The following is a 24359-nucleotide window of genomic DNA, read 5'->3' as shown; positions in this document are numbered from 1 at the left end:
TACCCTAGTAGAAGGAAAATTATTTTACTATATATATATATATATATATATATATATATATATATATAAGCTTTTGACTGAGCTTTAAAAGCTTTCAAATAAGCTTAAAGCTTTACAAATGAGATTAGAAAAATGTCTTACAAAAGAAAATATTTTTTGACTATTCCCATCATATTTCACGGAAAAGAATCTCATGTGCATATAGTTAGTTTGGGATTTCTTCTACAGATTTTTAGAACTTATCTCAAGAGAAATTTTGAGAGTTGTCAAATTCTTGTGAGTAATGTTATTTTCTAAATTCTCATGAAGTCCAAATAATATAAACAGCTTATTAGTGAAGATATCATTAAAATGTTGCTTTAACCTACGGCTAGTTTTCTAATTTTAAAGGGTACATGGATTATTTCTATGCATTTGTGTATTGAGCTAACTTGGCAGGACTCACATCTAGCTCGACGTTCCATATGAGATAAGAAACCCTATCTTTTCTCTTGCTTTAAATTTTTCCTATTCTTTTTAATTGTCAGGAAATGGGTGAATATCCGCAACATTATCGTACTATTCAGGAACAGCTTGATTCTCTCTATATTCTTTTGAATCGAGAACGAGAGCATCGGGACAACTTTCAAAGAAAGATTGAACGATGTCTATCTAGAATAAACAAATATATTAAGAAGAAAGTTCAAATTGTGGAAGCATCTGACATGCATATCCTGACCAATGACATCGTATCCAAACTGCCTATTGTCAAGTGTTTCAGGTGTAAGATGTTGGGACATTATGCTAAATCTTGCCCAACTAGAAAGAAGAACCAAATTGCACAAAAGGACATGCTTGACACCGAAGAAGTTAACGCACTCGACACATTAACCAAAGGTGGAGGTATGTGTTAAAAAAAATAAATAAAATTATTTATTGTATACAATTTCTTGTTTACTTTTGCATCTGTTTTCTGAATATTCTTTCCTTCTAGACCTAGTTAGCAAACTTTAGCTTCTGAAAAGAATTTTAGATACCGTGACCTAACTAGAAAGATCGAGACAAGATTAGCAAAAGTTATCTTTAAGATCTAGTTGCCCAAATTCAAGTAAAAATGATTGCTAGACATTTCATAGAAGATTAAGACCAATTTAAAGATTCAAGATCTAAGCAAGTTTCTCCAGTCTTTGATTCAAGTTATCAATTGTTTCACCATCGAATTTAGTGATGATGAGAAAAGTAAAGAAATAGCTCTCAAGTGACTAGAAACCAAGCTTAAGTTGTATACCAATCACAATTATGAAGTTTATACCAATTCAAGTAAAGTTTTGTCTAAATTTTCAAGTGTTCTAGTTTAAGATCTATCCAAGTACAAGATTCTTTCTAGACCAAGAATTGCTCTAAGTCAAAGATATATTCAATCACAAGATTTAAACCCCTTAAGAACAAGATTTATTCAAGAATTGCAATTATGATTAATTAAAGACTAATCTCTCAATTTTCGTCAATTCAAGTATTTTTAATCTAAGCCAAGATTCATTACTAGTACATCAAGTTCTTGCTATCAACTAGGGCACAAGATGTCTAATTTTATTCAAGTTCTGATTTCAAGTTTAAGATTAAGCTTAAGATCAAGATCCCCTTAAAATTTCATTGTTTACAAGTAAGATTCACAAATTCAAGAATTATAGACCTATTCAAAGATTATAATTTTTGAATTTAGTTAGACAATTACAAGATTAAGATTAAGATCAAAAACAAATCTCGAGAATTCATCAAGATTAAGATAAAAAACAAATCCCGAGAATTTAGTTAGACAATTACAAGATTAAGATCAAGAACAAATCCCCAGAATTCATCAAGTTATTGACAGTAATGTAAGTGATTATTTTTTAATTTTAAGTTGATAAGAATTTCCATTTCGACCTAATTCATTTTTGGAATAAGACTTGTATTCTAATTTTGAGGATAGAGAAAAGTTATGTCAGAATGAAAGTTTCAGAGGGAATTAGCTACTTCGTCTCAAACTTCTGTTCTTAAGGTAGTGTCGTGTGGAATTAATCTATGGTATGGGACATTAGATTGGTTTTACATGCCTACCCCAGACGTATCTATGTCTTCTATCTTTCACCAGCGAGTGTTTGTATGTGGAAGGTACCTCTGTGGTATGGGACACTTAGATCCCTTTTACATGCCTTCATTTGTTTGGTTTTATTTTCAGAAATTGTTTGATGTGATGAGCTTGTCCTCCACTTGTGCCATGAAGCCATCCACTCATTGATTGCGCAACTGAGGACAATTGATTCCCAACAGGGGAGACTGTTATGACCCATGTTATTTGACGAATGATAATCATGGTCATTTAATATTTGATTTATATTTTTTATGATGCCTATTTCTCATGAACACGTTAGGATTGATTGATGTGATGTCAATTGATTGTTACTACTGACGTGGTTTATGTTTATGAGTTTAGGTGATGAGGTGTGCAAGGGTACCGATTTAGGTGTTGCACAGTGCGAGGGTACCGATTTAGGTGTCGCATGGATGGTGGATTGAGTCGTGGACAGATCTCATTATTATGTTCGCAATATTTTGTGGCTGTACTATGGCGTTTGATATTATTATGACATCATTGTGATGTGTGTGTGTGCACGCGTCAATTTATTGTACAGTGTGCGTACGAGCACTAGTTGATTTATTTTGGAATATGCATATGTGCACAAGTTAGATTATTGTATTAGAAAAATAGTACAAACCTTAGAAGGTTTGAGGACAAAGGTTAATTGAGGACAAAGGCTAATTAAATGGCAAAGTCCAAATATGGATGTATACTTTATTTTTGGCTGAAAGCCTACTTTTGGAATATATCACAAATACCCACGTGAGAAGTAGCCACTCACGTTGGGGGGGGAAGATTGCACCCAGTCTTGTGTTGCCTTGTGTTGATGGTGATGTATTTCTTTCTCTTGCCTTATGTTTGTTATGTGCTTTAATTTTTAATTTAATTCAAGTAGTTGTTTTCATATTTGATAAATTTTATGAGTTTTTGATTATTCTCTTCAAGAAAATTAAAGGTTCGGTTGCAATACACTATCTTCTGGAGTCAGATTGTCTCTGACTATCTTGCCTGATCTTAAGTGCATTAAAGGTTTTTAATTGGCTAAACTCAAAAGCTCAAAGATAAGCTTACTATCAAAACTTGATTTTCACTGGACCAAATATTTTCCCGACGGGAGAATGTCAGATCTTCCTAATAGAAAAATAGGTAGAACTTCCAACCGAAAAAACCTTTGGTTTTTACATCGAGAGTTTTTTAGATATTCTTGGAGATAAGTTTTCTCCAAAAGTGAGGTATGATCAAATAATAATGTAATGCACCTCAGAAAACCCAAATATTGGATCAAAAATGAAATTAAAGAATGTTAAAAAAAGCTTTTGATTGTAATTCTCCAATCTTTGATGCAAAATACATATTTTTTTTTCATCCAAAAACGTCACTGAATGCCGACCGAAAAAATCTCTTATTTTCTTGATGGAAACGGAAAAATATTAGATTTTTTTCGTCTGTGGAAATGTTAGATTTTCTCGGAGATAAGTATTAGCAAGATAGGGTTGTTTGTATTTAGGAGCGCAATCCCGACATTTCCTGTGGGATTATCTTTAGGTTTTCCCGACGAGATAATCTCTTCGGTCAAAAAAATGCAGGTTTTGTTAATTTTGCAGATTTGAGCTTCCTAATGAGTTTCTCACCCAGATTAAGCCTATGCTCATGGGGGATGCTATGATAACTCCAATTAGACTCAATGGCTCCAATTTTCATCATGTTTTGAGTTTTTATGGAAAAAGAAAGAAAGAAGAAAAACAGAACTTCATGACTCAAATTTCTTATATCCTACACTTCTCCAAACCGAAAAACAACACCAAAGGTACTTTCCTCTAGGTTTCCCAAGGACTCATTACCCTTCAAACACAACAAAAAAAAACTTCTTGCAAAGGACTCTCACCTCTCTCAACTCACCACTCTCTCTCACACAAAGAGAGCAAGGAACATGCACCAAGAATCAAACACTATCTACTCTCAACTCTCTCAACACACACACATAGACAAGAGAAAAAGTAGAGAAGAGCAAGACTCTATTTGAACAAAGGGGGATTGTCTTTCATTATGAGAAAAGTGACTTATATACAACTGGCCCTTATTCACACTTGGGCGCCTAAAACTTAAAATGTTACTAAGAATCCTAGACACAAGCCAGTTGTTCTCATAATATTACACCGATTTATAGTGCCATTTCATGACATTTATTATGCTACTCTCTAATGAGGCGGAGAGTGCCTAGTTAACCCAAAATGGGGTTAGCAGCTTGGACATGGCCATTCAAGATTAGAAAAGGAAGGAAGTGGTATATCTTGCAAAGAGCCAAAATTAGCTCCTCCCATAGAAAGAATGTACAATGAATCATAAAAATAGATTTGTATGACACCCAACCAAAAAACTTGCTTTCTTGTTTCCATATATCAATGTACCAATCTCGGCATGGAGAACAGTGACCTTTTCACTTAAACACTCCACAAACTGTCACTCTTCCAATGTGGAAGGAGACAGCTAGAAAACATCATGTGCTTTAGAATCAAAAAATAAAAAATAACTATATTTATTTAAAAAATACCATATAATCATAAGAATATAGCACAACGGAAAGATAGATAGCAAAACAAAGTGCACTAGACAATGAAATAGATAGAGAATTTAAAAATTCTGAGACAAGTAGAATGTGATGGTGTTGTCCACGTGTGCACTCTCTTACTATAGCATGGAAGTAGCCATCCGTTGAGGGCTCCGTAGGAAGCTCAATTCTCGCATCCCTAACAATAGATTCTATGATTTCCTTAAGTAGCCTAGTTGCATTCTCAAGTAACTAGTCCATCCAAACCTCCCTGGCTAGCCAAGGAATGAAGCCATGATCACCACGAGGCATACCATAACTTAGCCTTAGGTTCTCATCTACACCAAGCAACCAAGTATAGATAGTGTCTTTGTCATGGAGCATGTTGTTGCTGTAATGGACCTGGCTTAAGTCTTAGTTTATTGGTCATGGAATTACTCTTGTTTTTCACTAGCCATATAATAGAAAGCCAACACAAAGAACATTATTTGTCCTTCAAGCTAGAAACCTCAGGTTGTTTGAACTTAAATCTTCTCTTCAAGGACTTTACAGAGGAAAGTTGACTTCACATCCATTTGAAGCACCCAACCATCTCTACTCTTCTATACATGTCATGCCCTTTTTGATTGTGATCAACTTGGCTTTGGAGCCAAATGTCTCCTAGGAGTCAAAGCCTCCTACTTGAGCAAAGTTTTTTATGATTAGCCTTGTTGCCTACTTGCAGAGAATGCAATCAAATTGGTACTTTGTTTGTTAAACACATTAAGTACCATAATTGGTTCCCTCTATTGATCCACAAGATTTCTAAAGTGATTTGAAGTCTATCTACATGGCCACGATCCATTCCAAGTGGTATGGGCTCAAGAACGTTGATCACCTTGGACAATTTTAGGGTATAACCAACTCCTCTCATGAGGCCTCCATTTCTCCCAGTAGAACATTACGTTACTCTAGTCAAAGAGCAGGTAGTGCTCCTGACTTGTTGAAGTTGACATAACAAGACCATCAAGGAAGCATGGTAGAGGTAGAGGTAGAGGTAGAGATGATGAATAAGCATAGGAGCGCGACCAAGTAAAGTGCAATGGAGAGTTCCTCTCACAAGGACTTAAGTTTACAAATGCTTGCACTAAGTTTTCTTAAAGATCTTCCACTATTATCTCCAAGTCATACAGAACCTACACCGAGTTTATTGTCTCCAAACTTATTAAGTTGCATGTTTAAACTAGAGCCCTTCCTTGGTAAGAAATGCAAGGATATAGGTACTTATATTACAAATCTAGAGAAAGAGGACGATGATTGTGAAGATTTAATATCAAACTCTGCCAGATGTTCACCAGCTATATGCTAGACTACAATACACAAAAACAAGCTCAAAGGTCAAGGAGCAACAATAGAAGCATAAAGGTGAAGCGGTAAGGGCTCTTGCCCTACACCGCGATGGCCAGGCCCGCCAGGGTTCAATGCCTGCTCCCTTCTCCCGAATTAGGCATGCGGTCTGTCAAATTCCGCTCTAAAATTAACCTCACAATACAAAAAAAATAATAGAATCCGACTTAATAGTCTCAAGAGTCAAATTTAAGCAATAACTAATAACTTTTAAAACACGAAAATCAAGCAATCACTTACGCAGTCTCAAGAGTCAAATTTAAGCAATAACTAATAACTTTTAAACACGAAAATCACGCCGAAAATCTTTACGGGGAAATAAAAATAATAAATATATTCTTTTTTGAATCTTTTAAAGATTCAAAAATCTGGCGGTGCGGTCAACAAAGATCCAATTAACAGCAGCAAAAAAAGCACTTGAATACTTCAATTAATCAGTTTGATTCGCAAAGCAGTCCTACTTAACTAGCGGTTTTTTTTTTCAGAATCTCTCATTAATCACACACGATTTGGGAAGGCCATGGTGTGCGTCGATACTTCAGACATGATACTGCGTGTCGCTCCGGTAAGTTATAAAAAAAAAAACATCAAATTTGTTGTTCTGTTAACAATAATTTTATCTCATTTGTATGCATTTCTTACTACTAATTAAGCACAGTGTAATTTCTATGTTTCCATTATCTGTAATTAAATCTATTTATTGTATGTATTTAATTGCATCATATGTGTGTACCTATTAGTGCATGCATGCATCTAGTGTATGTGCATCATGAATGTATGCTTGTATGCACCTATGTGTGCATGAATGCAGTGTATGCATATGTGTATGTGTTTTATGCATGTGTGTGGAAAACCAGTTTGTATGTGCTTATATATGTAAGTGTATGGAGACTATGTATTTCTATTTGTTGCGTGCGTGCTTATGTGTTTGTGTTTATACGTGTATTCCGTATGAAGAGTATATATTTGTGTTTATGTATGTATATGTATGACGAGTATGTATGCCTATCTGTATATGTAGTGTATGCATGCCCTTGTATGCGTGTCAGTAGATTCATTTGAACGAGATTTGAGTTCATCACTTCCATTGACCTTGCTTTTGGCTACGGTAACCAAATCCATATAAGCATGTAGTGTATGCATGCCTATGCTTATGTAGAGCATTGCATGCCTGTATATGCATGATGTTCTCCATTGGTGTCTTAAATAAATGCATATTATAGTTTAGCACAATTGGACCCGAATAATCCTTCTTTGGTCAAGCTTTGTGGACTTGCAAATCTACTTCCAATATGATTAATTAATCAGTTATTGTATTGTGACCCAGATCTCTCTAATTTCAAGACTTAAGAAGGGTGATCATTTTTTTTAAATAAATAGGGGATTTCTGATTTGCAATTCTCTATGGGCCCATCAACCGGAACGAAGAAGATCAATGTTTCTACAGATAAGTTCGGTTATAAGGTAAGTAATTATACCTTATAGTGTAATTGTTGAATTAATTTTTATAGTCTGTACAAAATTGGAGCATTAATTTGTCTGTGTGTGCGTGTCCATGTGCATGTGCATGTTTATATTGGAATTTGGTCATATCATTGCAAGATATAAAGACACACTTGATATGATATGTGCATGAGTATGGAGGTAGTATACACATGCATGCATACATGTGAATATCTGCATGAGTATGAAGGTATCAAAACTTAAACACATACACATGAAAGCACACATGTGTGTATGGGTATGAGTATGCAACTGTGTGTCTCCATATGTGCATGAGTATGGAGGTATTACACGTTGAGTGTGGAAATATATGACTTATAATAATTGCCAATATTTGCAGGATTCCAAGGGCAAGAAACTACATACTTCTGAAGAAGGCCATGGTCTGCCCAAAGAGGCTTTGCCGATGAAACGGGTTACTTGCCCATTGGGGGTGCAAGTAAATCGAAACTATACTATGTTTTTTATGAAGCGACGCATCCTACGGTTCCTCTTGCAGATACCCCCTGGCTTTTGTGGCTAAATGGGGGTCCGGGCTGTTGCTTCTATGAGCTAGGTCCATGCTGGATTCTCGAAGATGGCTCAGTTCAACTAAACCATGGAGCATGGAATCACAGGTATATCTCCTTCCAGTTAGCTTGATTTGGGTATGTCTGTAGATTGAGTCACAACCAATACCTCTCGTATCTACACATTCCTTCCCCCCACCCCCCCCCCCCGCCCCCCCGTCCGCTCTCTCTCTGCTTGCCTGCCATCTTCTTCTCTGCCTCTCACCTCCTTCTCCCCTTGTTTGTGCAGATAAGCCCCTCCTCTTGCCTCTCCCGCTTCTTTTCTGCCTCTCACCTCCTCCTCCCCTCGTTTGTGCACATAAGCCCTCCTCTTGCCTCTCCCGCTTCTTTGCCTGCGTCAGCATAGGGATTTTTTTTAAATTTTGTTCAAGTCGGCTGCCTGCCCTATGATTGGAATTATGGCCTTTGCCCAAGCCAATCATCCTCCACCCCCCCCACCGGCCGGAAAATTTCTCCGAAGACAAGCTTACAACCTTACAGGCAGATTTTGATAAAGAAGACCACTCATTGGAAAGATTTTCGGGTCTCATCCTTCCTGTTCTTAGGCTAGGGATTGTATCCTGGCAGTAGTCCCTCACATTTTACTGATACTCGCTTGGTTGGAAGGGGCTTCTTCCAAGAAGATTTTGATTCAGGGGAGGCAGCTTCAGACTCTTGAGAGCAGCCCGTTTCCTCTGGGCCCGAGGAAACTGGTCTTTTTCCGACACTGCTGGAACTTCAACCCAGTGCTAATCTTTCTCCAATCTTCCTCAAGTTCGATTTATTGGAAGTTTTTGGCTTCCATAGGGTCACAGCCTTTGGACAGGTTCTGAAAGTTCCGCCCTTCGAGAGACACTTTCCATGGCTGCAGCACAGCTGTCACGGCCAGTGTTGATGGGGTACCACGAGTCATGATACTTGTCAGCAGTGACCAGTGTCTACAGATGGTCATGTGATGCTACTGGGACTAGATGGCTCTTTATTCAGGCAGTGGATGGAGATTGCCGGCAGACCAGGGAGACTAGTGCTGTGTATGTTGACAACGAGGCCACATTGTGAGACACTGTCCCAGAGCCAGGGGTTGCACTAGGAGACGGCACAAACACGCCCCCCCTAGGTGACACAATCCGAGGCCCCTCCACGCCCTGCCCCCCAACCTCGGCTTGTTGGAGTTTATAGACGGGTTGACAGACGTGCACCCACCGCTGATTCACTTGATGATCACACAAGATCCCATTATAGTGGGACAACTATGGATGTTGACACATCACCTTCGTAGCATGATGTATTACAAAGGGATTTGTTGCATGGTGATGTACAACAGAGTGTGCAACAGGCAGATGAGTCTAATGTACACTCCTTGCAGCATCTTGGTGATGATGTCCATGTGTTGACAATGGTGTTTTATGCTCGATTGTTTAAGTTTATAGATGGGTTGACAGACGTGCACCCACTCCTAATCCACTTGATGATCAAACGAGATCTCATTATCCACTCCTGATCCACTTCATGATCATGCGAGATCTCATTATAGTGGGAGAACTGGGGATGTTGACGCATCACCTTCACAGCATGATGTATTACATAGAGATTTATTGCATGGTGTTGTACAACAAAGGGTGCAGGCAGATGTACATGCCTTGCAGCATCTTGGTGATGATGTCCATGTTGACGATGATGTTTTATAATCCTTGATTGCCATCACACTGCAGAACTTTTGCCCTTTACAGGGGCAATGTAGACTTACGAGAGGTCTGAAACTAGATCTGGCGCCATGTTTTCTGCCTCTTTACCATGAGAGTCGTCTCATGGAATGTGCAAGGTCTTGGTGGCATCTTTCCTCGCCGTTGGAAGCAGGTTATCAGGAACCAGCTTCACCCTGCACTTACGGATGGTCCCATGTTATTCTCCTCATGCAGGAGCATAAGCTTGAGGCCGGCCAGTGCACTAGTTTTGGCAAGCTTTATCTGAGCACACTTTTTGGTCCGATGCAGATGGAACTAAAGGTGGAGTATGTACTTCAGTGACAGTTGCATTTATTTCTTATATGATTGGTTATGGAGTTATTATCCCTGCCAGAGCATAGTCGACTATGCTTATACATGGTGGATTGAAGATTGGTTGGTGAATTTGTATGTTTTTAACCTTAAGGAGAAAGGATTCTTGTTTAGAATGCCATCATGGACTCTCTCCCTCAGTCAGTTCATTGGAGGGAGAGATTTATCATGGGAGTCTTGGTTAGAGGATGATTTCCATAGGTGATAGAGGTGGCACTATCTTCATTGATCCGGGCACCTCAAAGTCAGACCATCATCTTGTAGTTTTGTGCATCCGAGAGCTTGGGAGCAATGATGATAGAGGTGGCACTATCTTCATTGCTCCAAGCACCTCAAAGTTGGACCATCGTCTTGTAGTTTTGTGCAGCATCTGAGATCTGGGGAGCCAAAACCCTCCTCCTTGAGTAAGTCTCTTTACTAAGATGCAGAGTTATCATGGCATATGATCGGAGAGCTTGTGATGCTCCTGACTCTAGGCAAAGAGTTGCTGTTGCCTTAGAGAGTGTCAGTGATCTTCATCAAAGTGTGGCCCTTGCCAGGGGGCAAGCGATCTTGGATAGAGAGAGAGAGCCATCAGTAGATTGTGTGCTTTGTAGAGGGGACTTGAGAAACACCTTGATGCCCCATGGATCTCAGATCTCAGATGCATTATGTTACATGCGCGGAAGCCTTGCTGTACTGATCCACAGCCCTAAGCTTGATTAAGAACAAGATACTAATTAAACATGATTAGGACAGAGGAGAGAGAGAGAGAGAGAGAGAGAGAGAGCATTTGGTGTCAGGGTTATCTTATTTTATGGGACAAAAAGGTGACATGAATGTCTGTACATCTTCAAGGCCCTTGGTCTACTCTGTAGGGGTGACATACATGTTTCTACTGCCTTCTAACTTCTTCAAAAGGTGAATGTTGCAATGCAAAATGTTGACTTATGCTTATATATATGCTAGAGGATGCTGGTCGGTCTATTGGGCTGTTGTCAGCCTGCTGTGGACAAGGAATATTAGCTAAAAATGCTAGATTAAATGTTGCGCTTATTCCTAGATTTGCCTCATCTGCTGGCCGACTAAATGATGCTAGCCGACTGCTCGCTTGGGTCTCCCTTTTGCTGCCGACTGTTGTAGGGAAGCTCCTTTGACTGCCGACTGGGTAACCATGCCCTCCATGATGCCGATGCCAGCGATGATGATGCTGTCCTAAATAGGGATTATGCTTTTCATGCCGAGGCTTAGACCATGGCACGGGTGTGCACGTGGCATCCCTTCCTACTAAAGTTGATGACGGGGTGGACACTTTGTCATCCTTCCTCCTTGGACTTCTGACTTTCACCTTCTACTTCTGACTTTCTACTTTTTCTGAACACCTTACACTTCTGATCTCCACTTCCAAGTCTTGCTGAAGAATTGAGCATCTGTTCCACTGCTGTCCCTATGCCTACTATCCCTTTCCCTTAACACAACGGTGGGTCATGTGCCGGAACTGATCATGCTTGTTGCTAGGCCTTTGGAACTGATCTGAGAGCTAATGATGTATGGGCTCTGAGTACATACCCCAGAGAACGCTTTCCTCCGGCTTCGTCTGTTGCAAACCAATCCATCTATTTAAAGATTGACATGGTGCCTAAATGGAGTGATGAAATCTCTCAATACCTTGCTTATGGTTTTTTGCAAGATCGACCATTGAATAAAGATAAGATGGAGCGGCTTATCAAGTTAGCAGCACCATATCAATTGATAGTAGGGCAACTATACAAGTTGGGTAAGGATGATGTTCTACAGAGATGTGTGCAAGAAGATGAATTTGTGGAAGTACTAGAGGAAGCGCACGCCAGAACTCTTGGAGGACACTTCACTGGGGAAGTGACAGCATGAAAGGTTCTCCAAGCAAGCTATATGGTGGCCAATGTTGTTTGGTGACGTGGCTGAATTTGTTAAAGGTTGCGATGAGTGTTAATGATTTGTTGTATCACAGCGGAGGAACCGGATGCCCCTCACCCCAGTAATAGTCGAGTAATCCTTTGAAAAATGGAGAATTGATTTTGTAGGGCTCATTAGTCCTGCCGCACGAAGAACCCAAGCTTGCTACGTCATAGTAGCCACAAATTACTTCACAAAGTGGGCAGAAGCTAGGAGCTACTAGGAAGGCTGACACTCGTACCACTGCTAATTTCTATATGAGCAAGTTATTTCTAGATTTAGATGCCCTTTGGAGTCATACTTCGTTAATGAGGTGATTGATCACCTTATGAAAGGCAGAGAGCACGAACAATCACCTAGGCAGAGAGCATGAACAAGATATTATGTGGCATTCTAACAAAAATGGTTTAGGTAAGTAGAATGGAATGGGAGCACAAGCTTACAGCTGCTTTATGGGCTTATCGAACATCATACAAGGTAGCAATGGGTTACAACCCATTTCGATTGACTTATGGAGTTGATGCAGTGATGCCCATGGAGTACATAGTCCCCAGAAGCATTGTCAGCGAAAGATTTAATGGTTGAATGGCTTATGATCTAGAAAAATTGAAAGAAACTAGACTAATCGTCATGAATGGATTAATGGTGGAAAAGTTCCAACGCAAAAAATGGTTTGACCAAAATGTCAAGGAGCTTAAGGAGAGAAACCTAGTAATGTTATATGTAACTGAGAGTAGTAAGTGAAAAAAGTTAAAACTCAAGGGTTTGGGACTCTTTTGGATTACTGAGATTACTACATTAGGGTCAGTCAGAATTGAGACCGTGGATGGTATTTAAACCCATGGGTACATCAATGGGAGCAAATTTAAAAATTATTACGGACCCTTGACACAGCATATGCTAGTCCAAATACATAAGATAAGGGAGGAAAAGAAAGAACAATCAGGGTGAAAAGGCTCACTCAAGAAGAAGCCATAGCCAGGATCAACAAAGCAAAACAAAGGATGGGTAAAACATTATCAATAAACATGGCTACACTATCATTCATTTGTCATGTGCATCACAGATGCCATGGACATTCTCAGAGCTAGATCCAGAAGAGGCAAGCAGATAAAGAACATGAACCAGTAGAAGATGGACATGGAGCAGGACTTGGAGCAAACCTTGATCCAGATAAGTGCAGTCGGCTGGCTGTAGGAGTCATCGGCTGATTCCAGAAGGGGTCAGGGGCTGAAGCGCATCATAAAGTGAAGAGCATCTAAAGAAGCATGCGTTTTGGTATTTTATGGCAAGGCTGCTGGCCGACCAGCAGTCGGCCAGTTTCTAAAGGATCCCAAGGCCTATATAAAGGCACCCTTGCTCAATGTCTTAATGATTCAAACCCACTAGGGGTTGGGATCACTAGAGGTCCCATAGGGGACAGGTTTTGGTGTTTTACCACCTTTTCAAGAAGGCTGCAAGATATGTACCTTTTTGTACCATAGTATATACTGAATTTCCAGCACTTCTCACTCTCTCTCTCTACTCTCTCTCTACCTGCGTTTTTGCATTAGATGGTGCGTTTTTGCATCAGAAGGTTTCCAAGAGTGTTTAGGGCTGAAAGAAGACTACCCAGAGCTTCCGCGCGTTACATTGGTATCAGAGCATCAGGCTCAGCCAGGCTAAACGCTGATTCAATCCCAGATGATGGTGTACAGGTCCAAGGTACAGGAAAGTACACGGATTCGAAGCCCAAGGCAGGAACACAGATCGGGAAGAACTCCCAGGAGGTTTGTTGGTGGTGTTCCACAGTGCCAGATGGGGATGGCAGTTCCGTGAGCCAGATAGGTTCTCAGGTAACGGTCCCAAGGGAGGTTGATCCTCCAAGGGTGATGTGAGAGTGCCAGACTCAGTTCCAGGAATGAAGACCAAGACGGTGTTCAGAGTCAGGGCAGGAATGGATTGTGGACTAGAGGAAGACCAGATGCATAGATCTTCATCAGAGACAGAGTGGTTTGGAGAACAGACCGGATTTTCAGAGAAAAAGGTTTGCCAAGGATGGATGATGACAGAGGGACTTCGGGACAGGATTGGGATGATGACAGTCATCCAAGAGCAGGTTGGATTCCCGTCATCAAGTTTAGCAGAGGGGGATGTCATGTGCATCACAGATGCCATGGACATTCTAAGAGCTAGATCCAGAAGAGGCAAGCAGATAAAGAACATGAACCAGTAGAAGATGGACATGGAGCAGGACTTGGAGCAAACCTTGATCCAGATAAGTGCAGTCGGCTGGCTGTAGGAGGAGTCGGCTGATTCCAGAAGGGGTCAGGGGCTGAAGCGCATCATAAAGTGAAGAGCATCTAAAGAAGCATGCGTTTTGGTATTTTATGGCAAGGCTGCTGGCCGACCAGCAGTCGGCCAGTTTCTAAAGGATCCCAAGGCCTATATAAAGGCACCCTTGCTCAATGTCTTAATGATTCAAACCCACTAGGGGTTGGGATCACTAGAGGTCCCATAGGGGACAGGTTTTGGTGTTTTACCACCTTTTCAAGAAGGCTGCAAGATATGTACCTTTTTGTACCATAGTATATACTGAATTTCCAGCACTTCTCACTCTCTCTCTCTACTCTCTCTCTACCTGCGTTTTTGCATTAGATGGTGCGTTTTTGCATCAGAAGATTTCCAAGAGTGTTTAGGGCTGAAAGAAGACTACCCAGAGCTTCCGCGCGTTACATCATTGAAGATGATGAACTGAATATTGAGGCTGAAAGGGTTAGTATTCAAGTGTCTGTGGCTAGAAACACCAACACAAGCATAGCTCTACTCGACAAGGAGTCAACCTGATGTCATATGAAACATGGAAATCCTTGGGTAAACCGGATTTAATACAAACCAATGCAAATACCCGAAGTTTCCATGATAGCATAGCTAAGGTTGAAGGATGTTTAAATGTGCAATTTCTTGTTAGCAATAACCCCTGGGTCGGAAAGGTATATGTCATGCCTGCTGCAGGTGTGATGGAGGAGCATGTATTGCTAGGAAGATTGCGTTGGATTGTTCCATACAATGGAAGGAACGGACCATCCAAGTGCAAATGAAAGACAGCCAAACAATGGTACGCTTTTGGTCCCCGAGTCCGGAACAAGACTTGTCTTCGACAATGACTTAGGGGAGTTCAAGCTCAAATAATGATGTAATGAGCCAAGAGATTGGCACCAAGGAAAGGCAAGTTAAGGTGATAGCTCCAACAATTTCCAAAAGCATCAGATTTTCACATCAACAACCACAAGGCACAAGGTTACTATGAACGGAATAAAGAGGTTTGGCTACCGAAGTAGAAGAGAGATAAGCCTCTACCTCAGAACTAGAAAGAACAATGCCATTGACGGCTATGGGAGAGAACATAAGCAAGCTAAACCAAGCCGAAGCTACTGGGTACCAAAGACAATGCTAACCATGCAAGGGTTACCACCAAGGTGCCACAAGGATTTGGATACCTAAGAAGGTACAAAAATTGAAGTCAGCAACCAATGGAACACCACAAGTCTAGCATTAGTGGAATGTACATGTCAAACCCAATAAATAAAGAAGGACAACTGAAGGCAAACAAGCATTGGTGTGGAAAAGGAAACCAGAAGCACAACCTTGTCCCATGGATGAAAAGGCCAGAGAGATCCAAAAGGAACTGGCCAAATCGGAGTTACCAAAGGTTAGTAACATCAATGATAAGGGTAAATGCAAAGTTGAGAAAGAAATTTCCCTAGTGGCTGATCCAACCACTAGTTTTTTCTAGTGGTTGAAAGAGGAGATGCGCAACTCAAAGACGGAATTGAAAGATCTCGAGCAGCAATATCCTTCTGCAACTAGATAAGGAAAGGCTACCACAGCTTGGAGGGGGAGGAACTCAAAGCTTAGAGCATTTCCCGAAAAAGGAGGCAGATTGACTAAGTCAAGTTTTGCCACCTGTAAGGTTGTCCCAGGTGGAGAAAACTCATGCCAAACATATCACAAGGTCATTGAGCAAGAAAGGAATACCCAAGAAGGCAGTAGAGTCCCAAGACACAAGAAATCACTTCAAAAGATGAAAAATCAACAAATCTTTTGAAGTGAAAAACCAGTAGATACTCACGATTGATCATAACTCAAGTTTTTCACGCCCAAAAAAGTTGGTTTATAAAGGAAACAAAAATCATGCAGGATGCTTCAGTGTGACATTGGAATTCATAAGCTGAGCTCAGATTGACAGAAATTGGAAGTTCTCCGATGTGAAAAACCACCAGTAGATACTCATGACCGTGAGTAAAATGATTTTTTCACACCAAAAAAATGCATCAGAATAATGATCTGAGGTAACAAGAGGATTCCAGAGGGTGTGGGGAAGCTCTACATCAGGTCAAAAATAAAATAAAAATAAAAGGATAAATTTTTGGCGTGAAAATCCCACTTTTTCACGACTGTGAAAAACCTAGATTTTCACAGTTGTGAAAAACTTTTTTCATGTGTGAAAAAAACTGACCATTGACAAGCTGACATGTGTCGCCTACCCCCTCCCCTATTAATGACTCAATTGCCCATACTTGGCACTCATTGCTTGTATTTAAACCTACTAGTAGAGGGCTAGGGTGCCCATAAGTGTGAATGAGGAAAAGACGGGTGTGTGAGTTATCCCATAAGTCAAAGGATTGTAACGCCTTGTTGCATTTTGTATAAAAGGGGATTTCCCCACTCTTGAAGGCAATCGAATATGTTTCAGCTCATTTATGTTCTAGTTTTAGGCATTTAAATCTGCTACAGGTAGGTCAGATTTCTGGTGATCCTGCTGGGGAGGGGTGATTTTCCATCACTCCCCCTTCCCAGATCCCTGTGTTTATGCTTACAGCATTGTTGTACATTGCCGCCTTCTTTGTCCACAAGAAGACCGACTTCAAGCTCATCCTAGTTACAGATATCGTTGACTTGGAAATTAAGCCCAACCATACAACCATCAAACCATATGCCCATGGGTGAAAAAAATCTGGGAGGCGGATGGTTAGGTGATGGGGTTGATAAGGAGTGAGAAAGGAGAGGATAGGCTGTAGCAGTGGAAATGCTCAGGATTGAAGAAGGCGGCAGTGACGAGGAAGATGAGGAGGGCTGATATGTAGGCGAGGGTGCGATAGAAAGGAGAAGGCAGATGATAAACAGACGGCGGAAACAAGAAGTGAACTGTTAGATGAAGTTAATAAGCAGGGCGTGGGGGTGATAAGCGTGGCTGTGTTGGAGTAATAAGCAGGTGAAAGAAAGCGATAGGGCGCTAAGTGCAAGGATGGATAATGAGTGCAGAAAAGGCAGGGAGAGTAGACGATGTGGGAGCCTGGGAGCCTGGGATGACGTGGCCAGATATGAGGAGGGTTAGTGGTGGGGTGATTAGTTGGGTGGGTGCCCGGTGCCCACCCAGGTGGGAAGAGCTGATAAGTGTATGAAGGGGACGAGCAACGGCGGGCAGGCTGTGAAGTGCTGGGCAGCGGGCATGCGAGAAAGAGGCTCCCAATGCAATCAGCCGTCTATGCGAAAGGGCGAGGACAAGGTTGAAGGGCGCCGAGTGTGGACCGGTCAAGTGCAATGACGAAGGTGCTGAGCAGCGGCGGCGGCAAGGTAATGTCTGAAGGGCACCGGCCAGCAGCCTGAGGGTGAGCAGAGATGGAAAGATGCTGCAAGTGGTGGTTCCAGGTGACCTTGAACAGGTGGTTACCACAATGGTTGAATGAGGAGCAGCAGAAGTAGTAGCGCATTTGAAGTAGTCGTTTGCCTGAGCAAGCGAAGGGGCAATACCAACAAGCAGGCGTAAGGGAGGCACTAAGTGGACTGCAAGCTGGGCAACTAAGGAGGGTGTGGTGAGTAAAAACTTATGAGAAGCTTGTAGGAACCACGTGTGGCGTGGTGCATTAGTTTAGGAACCAAGGTGGTGGAGGGTTAGACCCGCCCTTGGTGCAGTGGGGAGAAGATGGCTTGGTAACAAGAGTACTCAAGCATGACTCCACCTTCTCATTTACATTATGGTTGATGATGGTTATGTTTTTCTCTTGGGTTAGTGGCAAGTTGGTGGATATACACGTGTGAAGCTATAAATTTGTTTTCATCATAATTCACCGGGACGGTGAATTCTTAAGTCCCGGGATACCTGTAGAGGGCTAGGGCGCCCATAAGTGTGAATGGGAAAAGTGAGGAAAAGACAAGTTTGTGAGTTATCCCATAAGTCAAGGGATTGTAGTGCCTTGGTGCATTTTGTATAAAAGGGGATTTCCCCACTCTTAAAGACAATTGAATTTGTTTCAGCTCATTTGCTCTTTTTTCTATGTTCTAGTTTTAGGCATTTAAATCTGCAACGGGTGTGTGAGTTACCCACAAGTCAAGGGATTGCAACGCCTTGGTGCATTTTGTATAAAGGGGGATTTCTCCTCTCTTGAAGGCAATCGAATATGTTTCAGCTCATTAGTCTGGTTTTTCATGCCCCTAAAATCTCTAAACTATGCATTTGTTCTTGACTTCATCTTTCCTTTAACTAACCTGCATTTGTTCTTGACTTCATCTTTCCGTTAACTAACCCTTGCAACTAACATGCATTACTCCTGTAGAAAATAGACCATATTTTCTGGTGTGAATATATCTTGATATTCAAGGCCATGAAAAACTAGGTTGGTTTTTCATGCTAATTGACATGATTTCTACTAATTCTATGTTCTTAAAGCTAGCTAATTCACCATTAAGAAGATTGGAGAAGTGACCATGCCTGATGGAAGCACAAGAAGGGTAATGATCCGCGAAGACTGACATCTGAGAGGCAATGTAGCTACTCCTGGCTGCCCGCACTCACTGAGTTGAAAAGAAGGATTTGCCATTTGATACCATGAAGGAGAAGATCTTTTTTTTTCCCAGGACACAGATCCTTCTATTAGCTAACAAAAAGCCACCCTCGAAGGGCTAAATACAACCACGAAGGGCTAGTACAAACTTGCCTCCATGTGTGGGGCGGGGATCAAAGAATCAAATGGTGGAAAAAGCTGCACTTCTCCTCCGGCTGGCCACTCTGTGAGGAAAAGGCTATCTCATACAGGGGGAGGGAATAACGACACAGGTGGTCTGTAATGCCAAGTGGGATCACCACCTCTATCTGTGCCAATGACCAACCACGTGCCAACCGCCAAACTCCTGTGTGCCAACAGCCAAAGGAAGAGGGTGATCTTTTGAGGCCGAAAACTGTCCTAGAGCCTCTTCCAAAAATCTGAGAGAAACGGCCCTGTGACTTCCAGTTTACTACTGCTGTCGGGGTGCCCTCAACCTCGGGCATCTGGATCCTGTGGCCTAGCTAGGCGGTGTATGCGAAGAACGGGGTACCCAGAGTCTCCTCCCTGTCAGCAAGATCACGCCAAGTCTACTCCCATGGGTCCAACTAGAGGCATGTGAGGGGCCGGGTCTCCCAAATCCATAAACGCCAGAGTCTCTCCCTGGCCACCTTGGCTGAAGGGGGGTCAATGTGCCACTCGTGCCTGAAATCCGATGACCCTCACCCTCTATAAGGTGCATCCATTGAAGTCATCCAACGGGGGCTCTCATCTATGTAATCTGCCATGGGGTCCAATCGAAAAAGTGAGCAAAGCACAACACTCATCTGCGCCATGAATTGCCAAGAGAATATCATGTCGCCTAGCCACTGCGGGGGTCGGGTCAGGGATAGGGATCAGCCACTCCTGAGGAGTAGTAGAGTCGATGTCGAGGATGAGTCTGTCTCTACCCCAGAGCCTAGCCAGGCCTCTCTCCTGAGCCTCGGGAGGAAACTGTCTGAATGCAAGCCAATCTAGGGATCTGCAGGTCCGGTGCTCAATGCTCCCCAGGGTACATGAGGTTGTGCCCCCAACATGTGGCCACTAGGTAAATAGATCATGGTGTTCTAGATCAGGGGTTGTCGAAGATGCTCCTCCGAGGCTACTGGAACTGACTGCTGGAGGGCCGGCCTGATCCCAAGCTCGGAATAGGCTGGTGGCAAATTTGTCCTCAAAAGCTGGACTAAAACCGCAGGCCCACATCTCTGTGAAGATCCATCTCGTGCTTTGCGGCCAAGGGCCCCCTAGGCTCGGAGTACGGGCTGAAGCTTGAAATCCTGGCCAAGAGGAAGTCCTTCCAAGGATCACCACTTGGGAGAAGTCCTCTAACAACCAACTTGCTCAGTAGGGCACAACTCTGAATGGGGGGGTCAATGATGCCTAGGCCCCCTCTGTGTCGCGGATGAATGATCACTCTCTAGGCCATCTTGGCCTAGGCAGGCCTCCCATTTGCCGGCCCACAAAAAGTTGTGGATCAACCGCTGCACCTGACCAATGCAAGCAGGGGAGAAGGCCCAGCAAGAAGTAATATACCATATGGTGGCAAGGAGGACGTGGTTCGCCACCACCACTCGGCCGGCTAAGGAAAGCCTTGTAGTAGTACAAAAGCTTCTTCTGAATGCTTAGAAGAAGGGGCGCTAGCTGCTGCTCCGAGGAGATACTGATGCCCACATGGCATCCAAGGTAGCGGATTGGAGTGTCCCTCGGGATCCACTGGAAAGCCTCAACGGGATGCCAAGTCGGGGAGGGTGGAGAGCCTACCCAAAAACCCCACAACTTGTGCCAGTTATTTGTGCTCCTGATGCGTGACAGAAGATCTCTATCGCCTTTGCGAATCTCTGGAGATTCCTCCCCTCTGAATAAGTATGCTGCTGTGTCATCTGCAAACTCCGAGTCCCATCAACTCCTCTTGAGTGCAAATGGGGAGACGCAATCCCTCAAGCCCCGTCTCTTGGGCTGAGAGAAGAACTGCTCATGGCCTCAGCGACAAATAGGAAGAGTTATGGCACTAGTGGATAGCCTTGTGAGAAAGGGGAAATCTGTCACCTTGGGCTCCCTGAATGAGAACTTGACTGTGAGAGGCTAAGTAGAGGCATGAAACACCACGGATCCACTCCACACGGAACCCCATTTGGTGCATCATGCCCTCTAGAAAGCCCTAGTCAACTCTATCATAGGCTTTCTTAAAATCCATAAGGAGCACAATGAGGTCCTGCTGCCGGGCATCCTGGCCGAACATGTCGCTTCCCAGAAAGTGAAGATGTTGTCCAGAATGCTCTGATGTTGAACAAAACCTGTCTGAGTGTCATGGATCAAGCCGGGGAGGAAAGGCCGAAGTCTCCGGTTGATGACCTTGGCCAAAATCTTGTAGGCGGTCCCAAGGAGGGTGATGGGTCTCCAGTGCCGAATCTGCAATCTGTCACCACCCTCCTTAGGAATCAAGTGAATCAGACCCTCCGAGAGTCTCTCTGGCATGTCGCTTGTAGTCACAGTCTCATTGAAGGCTTCTTGAAGGCGGCTTTCCATGAGATCCTAGTGGTGAAGAAAAAAGGATACTGGAAGCCCGTCCAACCCCGAGCATTTTCCCCTAGGAAGAGCCGTCAAGACCTTCGCCAGCTCCTCTATTGTGAAGGGAGTCAATAGGAAGGTCCGAAGAGTGGGAAAACTCGTGTGCCGCCAGACCCTCTCTCGCGCATCCACCACCTTTGAGGATAATGGGGCACCCGTGAGGAGGGATCTAAAAAAATCCGTGGCAATGGCTCTCACATGGGGGGTTCAGAAACAATAGCTCCATCCTAGCCGCACAACTTGCGAATACCATCTCTCTGCCTGTGAGGGCCTGCAATCTCAAAGTAATCCCCAGTGACTATCTCTAGTCTGGGTCGAAAAATGGTATCTGTACTCCACCCTCCTCTCCTCTATGGATCTGATCTCCAAACGAGCAGCAGCAGCCAGTTGACTCTCAATCCACGGGCTATCAGGGAAACTCTCCTGAAGACGTTGGAGAGAAGCAAGACCCCGCCGAATGCTCCTCTCCTGCTCACTGAATCCAACCAATCTGCTCTGTGCTGCCTCCTGCAATAAGCTGCTAATCTCGCCAAGGCCCGCATGGACCTGATCTGCTCTATCCTGCTGGCAGATCTCAGAGTCTTGTATGAGGCTGTCCGGAATCCTAGTGCTCAAGTGCCTGTCCTGCCTCCATGGGTTTAAGGACAAAATAACTGGAGCATGATCACAGAAAGTAGTGCCCGCCAAGATACCAATCTTGCCCCCGTGACCACAAGCCCACTCATCCACATAGAATCTATCAAGTCGAGAGAGATTGGGCCAGTGCTCCTCCTGTCAGACCGCGAGAAGCATAGACTCCGGTGCTACGCCCAAACTTTGGCAAGTGCCAAGGGTCCGTCCCCTAAGTGCCATGATCAATTCCTCCCAAGTAGAGTACTCTGAGCCTGAGACTGTAGCCGTGCCGCCTCCGAGTCTGTCCTTTGCTGACTCGATCATGTTAAAGTGTCCACCCATACACCAATAGTCAGCCTGAGGGAGGGATTGACGGACTATGTTCTAGAAGGTGGCTCTACCTGTAGGGACGGTCTGGGCATAAACATTGAGGAAGCCCACATAGTCCTCTCCAATCGTAATGGTATCCCACTACGCTCGCCCCCAGAGACTATGACATCCGAGTCAACCACTGTCGGCGGCAAGAGTTGCTCACTGACAGAAATACAAACTCCCCCTTGCATCCCGGAGTGGCCAAAAGAGGGAGACCAAAAAGTGTGACTCCTGCTTGGTAAAATCTTCCTACCAGCGACGGGTACGCCCCTCGGAAAGATGGTGCTCCTGTAGGAAAAGAATGTCGATGGGTCCCCCAATTGTTGCTCTATGGAGCTCTCCTCTAAGGACACCTCGCCTCTGAAAGCATTGAGCCCCCCCATACCCTGAATGTTCCATGAGGCAATCCACATATCAATCTTTGTGGGAGGCGGAATTGTCAGAGCTGCACTCCACTCGAAGAGTCTTGGGTGTTGGTTTCGACGGGGAGTAGTCAGAGTTAGTCTTGGGACAAAGGCGCGCAAGGTGGGCACGATGAAGGAGAAGATCTTTAACAACGGGGTGGAATATACAAATGTCAGGAATAAATCAGAAGATTTGACTGGGCGAGTAGTGTCCATGATCATGCCGATAAAGCCGGTGGATAGTACAACAGAATTGACCTACATAAACTTCAGAAAATTAATATGAATTTGCAAGATGATTGGGTGTACTACCTACACAAGGAACATTATACCTATTTACCCCACTATCAGAACAAAGTGTTCAATCCATACCTCTTCACCAAGGTATTAAGCCAGATCTTAAGGAGCCAGATTCAGCATGGGAATAGACAGAACCACAAGTAACCTTTTGTTCATGCATGTAGCATTAACGCTAGCACGATAGGAATCTGGTTCTGAGTCTAGACTCTATATCCAAGTCAAGTGTTGTACATATTCATGATTTGGAAATATACAGGAGATTAAGTCAATTTGTGTGGCCTTTTCTGTATTTACAGTGATTAGTGTTGATTAGCTCTTAATCAGCATTTGATTTAATACCTTTCCGCATGCATGTTGGAGTATGTTTGTATGCGCGCGCGCATTACGACCTCCGTTTTTCAGAAAGCAAGCGATTTCGAGCACTGCAGGTAAGTCATTGATTCTCTGCAGAACTCTGTTTTAAGAACTGCAGGAAGACAGATTGGTTGTGCAGACATTGTGTGTGCTGCAAGGAGGTCAACAGTTTACCATTGGGTGTATGTATGCACATTGAGGTCACTGGTTGTGACATTTGAGTGTAGTACAATACCGCTGCAGAAAATACAGCAGTTTGTGCAGGACAAACCAGAGTGCTGTTTCTGGTAAATTTGTGTGTCTAGCAAGATGTCAAATGATGGCATAAACCAGATTGTTGCTGAGAAGCTTGATAAGAACAACTTCCATGCTTGGAGGTTCAGGTTGACAAATTTCCTGATGGGAAAGGGTTACTGGGACTACATAGAAGGTGAGCATGAAGAGGCACAGATACCGGAGATCAATCCGACTGCTGCAGATGTGAAAGAGTTCAAGGATTGGAACCAAGGAGCCAGAAAAGTTATGTATTGGCTCTCTATCAGTATACAAGACACCATGATTAGGCACATACAGGATGCCAAGTCCCCCAAGGAGGCGTGGGACACCTTGGTAAAACTCTATGAAATGAATACCAAGGCACGAAAGATACAGTTGAATGAACTTCATACTATGGAGAAAAAGAGTATGTCTGTGAATGACTATGGTCTGTTAGATCAACAGAAAAGCACATATGTTCGGCAAATCAGCGAGAATTGTGCATCTCGTGGACAGGTCAGTTTTCTTCTATGTGGCTTTACCATTTTGCTTAATTAATACTTTCAACAAACTAAAGGCTCATACAAATGCTTAA

The 24359-nt window shown here is 43.0% G+C and overlaps 1 protein-coding gene across 3 annotated transcripts in view; it reads left to right on the top strand.

Annotated features, from left to right (window-relative positions):
• The first annotated feature begins 6425 nt into the window (after positions 1-6425).
• LOC147633403 (serine carboxypeptidase-like 50) overlaps positions 6426-24359 on the top strand; it is a 29788-nt gene continuing 11854 nt past the window's right edge. For all 3 annotated transcript variants that reach the window (XR_015267104.1, XM_086806470.1, XM_086806469.1), the window contains exons 1-3: positions 6426-6600; positions 7416-7499; positions 7879-8155. Coding sequence is in view for 2 of the 3 variants with exons in the window: in XM_086806470.1 (XP_086662596.1) it covers positions 8099-8155 (57 nt within the window). In the remaining variant the exon portion in view is untranslated. The remainder of the gene's footprint in view (positions 6601-7415; positions 7500-7878; positions 8156-24359) is intronic.

Source organism: Cibotium barometz, chromosome 12, assembly GCF_041138505.1.
Source record: "Cibotium barometz isolate CiBa-2024 chromosome 12, ASM4113850v1, whole genome shotgun sequence".
Classification (NCBI taxonomy): domain Eukaryota; kingdom Viridiplantae; phylum Streptophyta; class Polypodiopsida; order Cyatheales; family Cibotiaceae; genus Cibotium; species Cibotium barometz.
This window is presented reverse-complemented; position numbering and strand designations above follow the sequence as displayed.